The 12,500-nt window shown below is 50.0% G+C and overlaps 1 protein-coding gene across 1 annotated transcript in view; it reads left to right on the top strand.

The window, feature by feature from the left end:
* Window positions 1-12,500, top strand: part of casz1 (castor zinc finger 1) — a 31,036-nt gene that overhangs the window by 2,191 nt on the left and 16,345 nt on the right. Inside the window, exons 2-3 of the mRNA XM_060060410.1 lie at window positions 8,086-8,188; window positions 8,299-9,139. Coding sequence (XP_059916393.1) covers window positions 8,086-8,188; window positions 8,299-9,139 — 944 coding nt within the window. The remainder of the gene's footprint in view (window positions 1-8,085; window positions 8,189-8,298; window positions 9,140-12,500) is intronic.

The raw sequence follows: 12,500 nt of genomic DNA, 5'->3' as shown, positions 1-12,500 counted from the left end.
GACAGAGAAAGTAGAGTTGGCAACGCAACAGCGAGTTGAACGAACAGAGATTCACACCACCTGTGAAAACTTGTTTAAAATACTCAAATGAGTAAGAGAAGCGTCCGTAAAAATATACCCAGCTATAATAAGTTGTTCTGACTAGCAAGAAGCATTCCAAAATATTTAGGGTAACTTAAGGTATCATGAATGTGAGCCATTGTGTATGTAGTTATTATCCTAATAAAAGGTTTTTTATGTGTGTGTGATAATATTTTAAGACAACAAAATAACAACTTAAAAAAAGGTGGGTTTAATCTCATTTTCAAATGCATTTATTTTAATGTTGAAACTAAAGATGCACGGACAAAACGATTGCACGAAATCTTTGCAAGGCGACATTAATACAACAAATCTATTTATCAACGGTGCAAATAATGAAATTACACAGGAAGTTAACGTACACACGAGGGGAAGATGCCGCACAGGGCTTGGTAACACACACACGCAGACACACACAGACACACACAGACACACACACACACCATTTAAACAAGACAGAGCCGGTTCGCAGAACAGAGCATCCTATTTTCAAATATGCATGAAATCCTCCCTGTGCGTATGGGAGACTAACTGAGTAAACCTGGTAAACCTTAATCCTATTACACCACACTCTGCCTCTTCATAGACGCTTAGAGTCCACAATTCAACTCGCAAAGTCCCGATCCAAGCGCAAACAATCACTAGAACTGTCCAACGCTGGCAGAGCTCATTTAATACTTTGAATAAACATTGTTTTATTGTACAACACTGCCTGCGGTACATTGAAACAATGTTGTATTAGTGCACTGCACACCTGTGTTTGTGTGTGTGTGTGTTTGTTTGTTTGTTTGTGTGTGTGTGTGTGTGGGTGTGTGTGTGTGGGGGCGGGGGGGGTAGTGTGTGTGTGTTCGGGTGTAAGTTTGTGTGTGGGTGTGTGTACAAACTCATTAGAACTACTTGAAAAACGTCTCGTCAAAAGCTCCTGTCCCCTTTTACATGTGTCTGACAACAGCAGCACCACAACACTTTGTTTGCCCTGTCCCCTTGGTTACAGCCCTGAGGCCATTCAATGCACCTTAATGACATTGCCAATACCTGTGAGGGCAATACAAATATCTGTATTATGACGGGTTCCTATTATTGTAATAAAGCTGAGGTGCTAGTATGGCGTGTTGCTCAGAGCGGACCGGGTTCACGCAGAGGAACCTGGTTGATAAACAGAGACCTTTTCTGCTTTACTCCGTCTCTCTGTTGACAGGGGCTTGCTGGATTGTTTCACCTCGACCAGAACTCAAGTGCATTTTTTTTTGTCTCGCGCGACGGAAAATGAAACTTGCCCGTGTGAACTTTTTCAGAGAGTGTGTGTTTTCTTTCTCTCCTTTTTTTCTCACATGCGAGCGCAACATTGTGTTGAGCCTCGCTCAGAGACAGACGATCTCATCTGATAGTGCCGCCAGCCGTGGGCCACGGCAAAGCGCTATAAATACGGCTGGAGCAGCACTCGGTTATAAATTTGCCCTGGCATAGAGTAATCACGAACAACCTTGCCCCCCCACTAACACACATACACACACACACGCACACACAACCACCACCATCTCTCTGTGTATTTAGTCTGTGATAAAAGACACACCTCTAACTGTCATCTAAAAACACCCCCCCCCCCCCCCAAACACAACAACCCTCTGTGAGGAGATGAAGAAGAATAGGAGAATTGTACTCACCATATTCAGGGAAGTCGAGGTTAAATCCTCTCAGACATGTAACTTTCATAATATGACTCAACTCTCATAGAAAGTCATTCGTGCGTCGGTCGGGGGGAGAGGAGAAACACACTGCAGCAGACGAAAAGTAACTAGATTAAAAACCAGCCAACCCAAAAAAAAAGGGCTTCCTTCAATCATGCACTAAACTCCTTGACATGTTATATGTCAATAGTTTGTTGCTGAGATAATGCCGGCTGCCACAAGCCGATTTGATTGGCAGCCTGGGGTCTGGCCCCGCCTTCCTTGTAGTTGGAGGGAGGGGAGGAGGAGGGCGGAGGGAGGTGTGGGTAGCTGAACGAACACAGTGCCTCCCCCTTTTTGCTCTCTCTCTCTGTCTCTGTCTCTCTCTCTCTCTCTCGTGCACGCTCTCGCTCTGTCAGTGAGTGTGTCTCTGTCTCGCTCGCCCGCTCTGGCTCCCGCCCGGCTCTCTCTCTCTCTCTCTCTCTCTTGCTCTGCTCTTCTCCTCTACCGGCGCACTCACACACACACAGGCGCGCGCACACACGGAGCAGTGGGTGATGTTGTCTGAATGGGCTGATAGGAAATTATGGCAGGGGAGCAAGAGCAGGCTTCTGTCTCCCTCCCTGAGTGGGCTGGCCTTTTCCATCGCTGTGGTCGACTAGCCTTTCAACTCTCTTGGGGAGGAGCGAACGCTCTCTCTCTCCCTCTCTCTGTCTCTCTCTCTACCTCTCTCTTTCTCTGTCTCTCTCCCTCTCTCTCTCTCTCTGTCTCTATCTCTGTGTCTATACAAATGAGGGTAGCGTATCGTATCATAAAGATGGTTCAGGGAAATACAACACTGGATCAAAGAGATGTGTTTCACGGTGGTTGTTTAAAAATGCGTTCTTAATCTTGTGTTTTTCCTTTCGTTTCTCTTTGACAATGTGTGCATCTTGGGATGGGAAGTGTGCGTTTCCACGGCCACTTGTTTGACGGGTCGGGGTGGTTTGCGTGCCGTGCGTCATGCTTTGCTAAGCGTGCCACTTAGCTTTAAATCAATTATTTTTCTGAAGTAAAATTTCAACTACATATAAGGCAAACATGCGTGCGTATTTGTTCACTTAAAACAAAGATGAGTCAACCTTATACACTCTCACGACATTTACCAAAGGGGCTCAGCCTATCTGAGGATTCCAAGTAAAACAGAGAATATCTCCTGCAAATACTGACAAAACATAACACCGCCCTGTTCTGTGCACTTTCTGTCCTCATGTCTGTCAATGCTTTCTCTCTCTCTCTCCCTCTCTCCCACTCTCTCTCCCTCTCTCTCTATATTTCTCTTTATCTATTTGCCTCTCTCTGGCCTCTCCCCTTCCCTCTCTCTCTACCCTCTCACTATCGATACATCTCTCTGCCCCCTCTCTCTCATATCGCTCTCTCTACCTTCCTTCCTTCCTACCCTCTCTCCTTTTCTCTCTCCCTCTAATTTTTTTCTCTCTGTTCACTCTTTGCACTCTCCCTCTCCGCTCTCCTTCTCTCTCTCTGCTCCCTACTTCTCTCCCCCTCTCTGCTCTCTTCTCTCCCTCTCTGCTCTCTCCTATTCCCCCCCTCTGCTCTCTTCTCTCCCTCTCCTTCTTTCTCCCCCTCTCCTTCTCTCCCTCTCTCCTTCATGCTGCTCTCTCCTTCTCTACCTCCCTCCCTCTCTCCTTCTCTATCCCTTTCTGCTCTCTCCTTCTCTCCCTTTCTGCTCTCTCCTCTCCTTCTCTCTCCACCTCTCCTTCTCTCCCCCTCTCGCTCTCCCCCTCTCTCCCTGTTGCTCCCTCTGCCCTCTCTGTGATAAGGTATCACTTTTCATTGTAATTTCAGGTGAAATGATAAACGGCCGCCGTTACTAGGTGACAATGAATACTTTATAAGACAAACCCCTCATTTGCCTGCCTGCTCTTCCGCGGCGGCATGCAAAGCGTCCGGACCTCCCTCTATATCACGGCGTGTGTGGCTCCGTGAGAGAAGAAGGCCACCTTTACAGCGCGGCGGCTCAACGACAGCAGCGCCGCGACGCACAAACAACCACAATAGCATGACAACAGAGGCCATGTCGCTCTGCCCTTTCTAACCCTCTCCTCGCTACACAGAGTCGCACCGAATACCATAAAAAAAGAAAGTGGAGGAAAAAGCAGAAGTGAGCAGGTAGGTTTATGGCTATAAACTGTGCTGCGGTGATACGAGCAGGCGTTCTGTTCCCGACAGCTCGCAGCAAAGTCCAAAGTATGCGCCTAAAACTGGTTTTGGTTGAATTTGAAATGATGATGAGTCATCCAGGGTTAATAATAAAAAGGGCCCTGCATGAAAGGAAAAGGGCCTCAGAACAGGCCTCTCCCTAAAGCCAACAATGTACAGTAAACACTTCTGCAATATCTCCTTTCAGGCTCAATTAAAAAAAAACACTCTGATACTAGTCGCTGCTGTAGATAACCTGATTTCGCAACCAAACGATTATTTGTGTGTGTGTGTGTGTGTGTGTGTGTGTGTGTGTGTGTGTGTGTGTGTGTGTGTGTGTGTGTGTGTGTGTGTGTGTGTGTGTGTGTGTGTGTGTGTGTGTGTGTGTGCGCGTGATTGTGACTGTAAATGTGTTTATCTGCACGTTTTGTGCTAAGATCAGGGTCAGAACCCTTAAGTGGAGATTCCTTCCCTCAGGGCCGGGTTCTTAATAAATGGCAGATTGTACAGTAAAGCAGATTAGAACAGACACATGCATTGTGTAAGGAGGATTAGCAGAGAGGCCGAAGAGCTGATGCCCACGTGAATCCTTACGCTAAGGTATAGCTCAACACAATCCGACGCAACAAGCAGCTGCACCATTGCGATTGCATGTTCAGTATAATTGTAGGAGGACAATCCAAAAATATTTTTTTTTCCTTGATCATATTTTGTATTTTTTTATTAAAAAACATATTTAGTTATTTATTTATGCATGCTAGATATTGACACCAATACAACTGAGAGTAGTTACGATGAATGGGAAAGCACTGCAACGTCTCCGTCATGAAAATAAGCATATCTAAACATCTACTTTCTAATGTGAAACTATTCGTTCTAAAACCTCTCAGAGAGCGAGAGAGAGAGAGAGAGAGAGAGAGAGAGAGAGAGAGAGAGAGAGAGAGAGTTGGAGAGAGGAGATACAGAGAGAGAGAGAGAGAGAGAGAGTTGGAGAGAGGAGATACAGAGAGAGAGAGAGAGAGAGAGAGAGAGAGAGAGAGAGAGAGAGAGAGAGAGAGAGAGAGAGAGAGAGAGAGAGAGAGAGAGAGAGAGAGAGAGGTGAGGGCCATGGACCCGGGCCTCGAGCGTCCATCTTTGGGGGTGAAACCATTATTTTTCATAAAGAGCGACGGGGGTCCTCGTTTGATGTTGTCGCGGGCTTTGTGCGGCGCGCTGCGGAGTGTCGAGGGGCACGGGGGAGTGTGTGTGTGCACGGAGGCCCGTGTGTGCGTCCACGTGCACCCTTGCAGTTATTTGTGTGTGTTTGTGTGTGCGTGCGTGTGTGTGTGTAGTGTGAGTTTGTGTGTGTGTGTGTGTGTGTGTGTGTGTGTGTGTGTGTGTGTGTGTGTGTGCGTGTGCGTGTGTAGTATGTGTGTGCGTGTGCGTGTGTGTGTGTGTGTGTGAGCCATGTGACATGGTGGGGGTACATCACTCAAAGCACCGCTGGGCCAGCCGTTTGGCCCCCCCCACGGTGCACCCCGGGAGGGGCTGGTCTGCTGCAGGCCCCCCCCGGGGTCCCCCGTCCCCCGGGACAAAGGCCCGGCCGCGCTGAAAGATGTGAATTCAGCGGCTTTTGTGGCTGAAGCCCAGAGACGTGCAGAGGGAGAAATGTGACCTTTGAGAGAGTCAGAGAGTGTGTTTGAACCCCTGCGCTGGCTCCGGCAGTAAGGGGCAAAGAGGGGGCTGGTTAATGTGCAGGGGGGGGGGGGGGTGTGTGTGGGGGGGGGGGAGCTGCCATGGGGAGGAGTGGGTCGCTAACTGTTGGAGTGCACCATGAGGGCTGGAGGGGGGGTGCAGGGGAGGAGTGGGGGGGGGGGGAGAGAAGGGGGAGGAGGGGGAGGAGGGGGGAGAAGGGGGAGAGAAGATCCACCCTGAACGACACCGGGGGCAACAAATTTGAAAAAGCAGTTTGTGTTTACTGCGATGCGGCGGACCGCCTTTTCTTCCGTGATGTTCCGCGTCAGGATGTGAAGTCGCGGAACAGGAAGGAAGCGCAACGTGTAAAAGATTCATTCCAACGCAGGAGGAAGTAGACGGGGGAGGGGGGGGGGGTTAAAAGTGGGATTTAGACGAAGAGTTCACCCAGAGTGTTTTTAATTCTTTTCCAAGGTAGCTGATATTATTCCCTCTCACGTCTGTTTATATTGAATTATATATTTCTTTTTTCTTTTGCAGTCGGGGAAGGGGTATTAGAGCTGAATATTAAACTTAGGCTGAAATACACCCAGGACAGCGATGATGACAATGAACGCCACTTCTTGACGAACATCGTCTGAATTACTTATGACAACGACTCTCCGGAATCGCATTTGACTTTCTCGTATTTTTTTCCCACCTCCATAATTACTGCAGACTACGCCGCATACACACATTTAGAGGCGTTTCAGAAGAAAAAAAAATTCCATTCCACCCTACATTGTTGGAAGCAATTAACAAGGCACGCTGGTTGAGGTATTGCGTGTTCATCTGTTTATTCCAAAGTCGTTTTCGTGTTCAGTTGGTGCTCATGATATATTACCGTCAATATTTTTAAACAACAAGTTACCATACCTTTTATAGTTTAGCTTTCCTCTAATGCAGGGTCCTGGGTTTAAGTCGACCTCGGATTCTACTTCTGAATCCATGGTTTAAAAAAAGACCAATTTCTGGTTATTCGTTGCTAAGTACGCGTTAAGCGCTTTGTAGTGTGGTTTCGCATGAATGGCACTTTATAAATAAAGTTTGATTGATAGAGTGTTATTACACGCTGCAGCTCGGCGATGTTGAGCCGAGTGGATCTGGTGGATACAACATGGATGCTATGTTTTCCACTCATACATATTTCTTGACACTGCTCTCATCTCCTGGCCGTAATCATCATATCTTCCCCGTTGCTCCCCGGATGCAGACATCCATAATGCAATCTTCCTAATTTTGATCCCTCGCAATCTGGTTTTTAAAAGGGAGGGGGAAAAAAAGGGGACATATTTTTGAAGGCTCCCTCTGTAATCGTTTTAGACAGATAGCCTTTCCCATCGCAGATGAGCAAATATTTGTAAACCAGCTATCTAATGGAAAATTAGAGTGAAATTAGAGTGAAATTCATGACAGATAAATCTGATTATACCTAATTCTATTATGCCATCGTAGCCCACACAGCATATTTTTGTAGATTTTTTTTCCATAAATACCTATGCCAGGGGTCCAGCTAATCAAATAAAATTGAAATTCATCTTGCCATTAAATTCAATTAGCCTCAATTTCAAAAGCCTAACAAAGATTTTAATTACTAAATTATAATATTCTCCCAAGCCAAATTGGGGAAAGAGAAAAAGTGCAGCCCCTGCATCCGAAAAACAAACCCTGCGATCGGAAATTGTTGATCAAAAGAGATATCCCGGGATAAACAACATTAGGGAGCCGGCGAGCCAGGGCCCTCTCCCGGACGGTCGGCGGGGGGGGGGGGGGTGACGTGGGCCCTGCGTTGGGGCTCCGGGGCCCGACGAGGAAATGAACTTAGCCGAGGTGCTCTCTGTCTCTAAACGTCTGCCCTCCGAGTTATTACGCCATAATTGACTAATTGACACCTTAATTTCATTTATGGGCCTCCTGCCTTCATGAGGCTACCGCAGGGTGGGGCCGTGGCCCTCAGCGTGGGGGGGACCGCAGCAGGTAGAGGTAAGGGACAGGGGGCGGGGGTCTTCAGGGGACCAGGGGGCGAGGGGGGGGGAGGTCGGTGAAGGAGAAGCGACAGAGGCTGCAGGAGTCCGGCCCTCCTGGGTTTAGACCCCTCCTGCTCCGTGCTGATTGGTGGAGGACGGCGGGTCCCGCCCCCCCGTCTTCCCCAGGATGACCTGCTCCTGAGGTCAAGGGCATTACGTTCCCATCGGGATGCGAGGCTCGGAGCGCCACCTGAGGAGGCGGAGTCCCATCGTTCTGGCGTTGGCGTTGTCTCAAGGAGAACGTTAAATAAATACCAGGCCAGGAGTGGGACGGGGATATTCGTTTGCAGAATTCCTGATTCTCAGCTCGGATCTCTGTCACATGAAACCCCTCACATTAGCATACTGCTAATGACCTAGCCCGGGGTCGGAGGTCGTCCCTCGGGGCTCTTTCCCAGCCCGCCTCCTGCTGGTCGCCGTGGGCGACCGCGGCGGCGGCGGCGTGAAGCGCGGCGTGCAGCACAAAGCCCGCCGCCAGCATTCACTGACGGCGCCTGGACCGTTCCCTCCATCACTTCAAACGGCCCGGTGCTCCGGGGGGGGGGGGGGGGGATTCTATTGATATAGAGGACCATCGGAATATTGGGAGCGCTGTCGTACCGGGAGGGGAGGAGAGGAGGGGGCGTCGCAGGGAGGAGACGCTACGGGAGCGTCGAGGTGAGGAGACGCTACGGGAGCGTCGTGGTGAGGAGACGCTACGGGAGCGTCGAGGTGAGGAGACGCTACGGGAGCGTCGAGGTGAGGAGACGCTACGGGAGCGTCGAGGTGAGGAGACGCTACGGGAGCGTCGAGGTGAGGAGACGCTACGGGAGCGTCGAGGTGAGGAGACGCTACGGGAGCGTCGTGGTGAGGAGACGCTACGGGAGCGTCGTGGTGAGGAGACGCTACGGGAGCGTCGTGGTGAGGAGACGCTACGGGAGCGTCGTGGTGAGGAGACGCTACGGGAGCGTCGTGGTGAGGAGACGCTACGGGAGCGTCGAGGTGAGGAGACGCTACGGGAGCGTCGAGGTGAGGAGACGCTACGGGAGCGTCGTGGTGAGGAGACGCTACGGGAGCGTCGAGGTGAGGAGACGCTACGGGAGCGTCGAGGTGAGGAGACGCTACGGGAGCGTCGTGGTGAGGAGACGCTACGGGAGTGTCGAGGTGAGGAGACGCTGCGGGAGCGTCGCAGGGAGGAGACGCTACGGGAGCGTCGTGGTGAGGAGACGCTACGGGAGCGTCGAGGTGAGGAGACGCTACGGGAGCGTCGTGGTGAGGAGACGCTACGGGAGCGTCGTGGTGAGGAGACGCTGCGGGAGCGTCGAGGTGAGGAGGCGGTGCGGGAGCGTCGCAACGGAGGAGAAGAACGGGAGCGTCGAGCGGAGGAGACGGTACGGGAGTGAGGTGTCGGGAGCGTCACCGAGAGGAGACGGTGCGGGAGTGAGGTGTCGGGAGCGTCACCGAGAGGAGACGGTACGGGAGTGAGGTGTCGGGAGCGTCACCGAGAGGAGACGGTACGGGAGTGAGGTGTCGGGAGCGTCACCGAGAGGAGACGGTACGGGAGTGAGGTGTCGGGAGCGTCACCGAGAGGAGACGGTGCGGGAGTGAGGTGTCGGGAGCGTCACCGAGAGGAGACGGTACGGGAGTGAGGTGTCGGGAGCGTCACCGAGAGGAGACGGTACGGGAGTGAGGTGTCGGGAGCGTCACCGAGAGGAGACGGTACGGGAGTGAGGTGTCGGGAGCGTCACCGAGAGGAGACGGTGCGGGAGTGAGGTGTCGGGAGCGTCACCGAGAGGAGACGGTACGGGAGTGAGGTGTCGGGAGCGTCACCGAGAGGAGACGGTACGCGCTGCCTGTGCTCCGGGGGCGGAGTGCCGAGGTATTCCTGGAGTGCGTCCTGCGGCGGCCTGATGCTACAAGAGGCTCAGTGACCAAACTGAAACTTTAATCTGCTTTTTCCAGACTCAAGCTGGCTGGGTATTAGCGGTAATCTGTTCTGTGTGTCATACGGCTGGGAGATATGGACGGAGCTAATTTTTAGAGACAAATCTGATATTTGTCAACTGGTTGGAAAAGAACCCGGGGATTTCCCTCTAATCCTCCATCGGATGTGAAGACGAGTTAACAGCAGATGGGGTTCTGTTCACGGAGAAGAGCGAAGGCCGAGGGCCCTCCATCGATAGATGTATCGATGGAGGGCCCGGGCTGGGCTCAGTGGGGCCCCACACAACCTGCACACACCTACGTCACCTCCACCCAAACGCCACCCGCCCTCCGTCACGCCCTCTCACGCCCACTGTACACAAACGGCCTCGGTGTAAACCAGCGGGCGGGAGAGTTTACTTCCCAAACGCACACTTTGCAAAATTCATCTCTTTGTTGTTGCATCTTTAATTTTTTGCGCGTCTTATTGCAGACCCGACTTCCTTGGTTGAGGGCGGAGTCATCAAATATTAAGTCGCCTTTTCAATTCCAATAAGCAAAAAGAAAACAAATTATAAATAAAATGGAGGCATGAATCTTTCAGGATGCCAACAGCGGCGGCCTCCTCTCGGAGCGTCTGGGTGTTTATTTTATCGCGTTAAGCAGTTTTACCCTTCCGTTCCGTTCCCACCGTTGGGCGTGCTGGGTCGGCCGGCGTCTCGAGCACCCTGCCTCGCTCTCTCCGTCTTGTTTTGGAACGCTGCGCCTTTTCTGTGGTGTTGCTTCCTTTACGCACAATTATCACTTGTGTAACTTCTGGTTTTCTTTGTCTTTTTTCATGACAGGGAGCGAGAGAACCCAGGAAAGAGAGCAAGGCGGTGAGGGACAGAGCGAGCGAGAGAGATGAACAAAAGCTTTCTGGTGCTGAGTTTATTTCGGTGACAATGCACTGGAGGACTATTTGGCACCCTTGCGGTGGAGCCGACCACCCTGTCCACATTAAGGCTGCTCTCTGAAGATCTCGAGCCGCGCGTCAGCTTCAGAATTTCACTGAGTTTAAAAAAGCAGTTTTTGTATTTTGGTCGTGTGGATGCGGGCAACACGCCCGTTCGATTGATGGCTGTGCGGTGACCTTCAGCAGCCTCCGGGTCATGCATTATACAGTACGGAACGGATCCCGAGGCCCACGCTGTCGCCATGAAAATCTAACGAGTACTACAAGGCTGAGAGGAGCAGGTGTGGTGTGTCATCAGATCCCAGTGCGTGCCCAGTGTGTGTCTGGGCTGGGGGACTTAACTGGGTGCTTGTGTGTCCCGCTAAACCAATTATTAAATGCGCCGCGATTAGCATGGAGGGACGCAGTTATGGTGGACAGAGACGGTTATAAATATCCAGGATTTAGATCTGGTTGAAAAGAGGAAACACCGTTTGAACACAGTAGGAATGATTGGATCGCTGATCGTCTGAACTTACACTTACAATGTCGTCTAGAGCTCGGAAGACAGAACTTAAGTAAATTAGGGAAATAAGTCAAACCACGTAAACGCATTACTTTTCAAACCAACCAATATTTTAACATGATAATGAACACAGCATAGAGATAATTCCAACTAAACTATGCAATATATACAGTATATATATATATATATATATATATATATATATATATATATATATATATGCAAACTATGTAGAGATAGATTTCTGGGCAAGAGGTAAGCTTGGGATTAGTGCATAATTATTATTTCAACATGGCTACCAACGTCGGAAATACCAATGTCAGCTTTTCCAGAAAGCATCTAACAGAATATACGGCCGATAACTTTAAACAAGGACAATATAACAAGTTAACACCTGCATGGTCAAAGCATGGCTGTGTTGCTCTTTTGGGTCTAAAGGTTCCTCTGAAAGAGAAGACGAATGATTTGAGTAACCTTAGACGAAAGTACCCAAAGGTGGCACAAACGGGTGTGTTCAGTGCCCAGGCTGGGGCCCGGGGATAATTGCATTACCTTCCTCGAATCTATTTCTTTCTTCATCTTCCAGCGCATCTTTTTAATGCCAATATGAGTCTGAATGAGTCTAAATTGAAAGGCAACAGTCAAAGTGACTCTATTACTTTTATATTTGTTGCCCGTGTGTGTGCGTGTGTGTGTGCGTGTGTGTGTGTGTGTGTGTGTGTGTATGTGTGTGTGTATGTGTGTGTGTGCGTGTGTATCTGTTTTAGCAGAACAAAGAGCTGCCTTCTATTGATTGGTCGTCCATAGATAGAGTTGACAAAGTTGACATTATAAGCACTATGAAATTCAGCAATTTTTTTTAACCTTCAGTGATGCTTGCCATTCGCCTGTGAAATAACCAAATAAATAAATAACTAAATAAATATATAAATAAATAAACATCCTCAGCCGGAGGACGGTAGGGGAGAAGGAAAAAAATCACTAAAGCTCTTTTGGTGTAATTGGCTGAATAGCAAGGGCAGCAGAAAACGTACAGGAGACAACAGTGTGAAGGGGACTCGGTCACACTGCTGAAAAAACAGAAGGGAGGGGGAGGACAGGGGGGAGAGAGGGAGAGAGAGAGAGAGAGAGAGAGAGAGAGAGAGAGAGAGAGAGAGAGAGAGAGAGGATAACAGCAGCAGGCAGTGGCGTTGAGGAATAGAGAGAGCAGAGCGCTGCACTTCCTAGCATTAGCATTGAGCCGCTAACGCTAACTCTCTTCAGTTGTGACACTCAGATCGGACCTACACACACACACACACACACACACACACACACACACACACACACACACACACACACACACACACACACACACACACACACACACACACACACACACACACACAAACACAAGGTGGGAGGGAGGTGGAGTAGGAGAACCCGGTCCCCCATCACCTCCCTAAAGTCAG

This window comes from Gadus macrocephalus, chromosome 1 (genome assembly GCF_031168955.1).
Source record: "Gadus macrocephalus chromosome 1, ASM3116895v1".
Taxonomy (NCBI): domain Eukaryota; kingdom Metazoa; phylum Chordata; class Actinopteri; order Gadiformes; family Gadidae; genus Gadus; species Gadus macrocephalus.
Note: the sequence above shows the minus strand (reverse complement) of the source record. Positions and strands in the feature narration are given on the sequence as shown.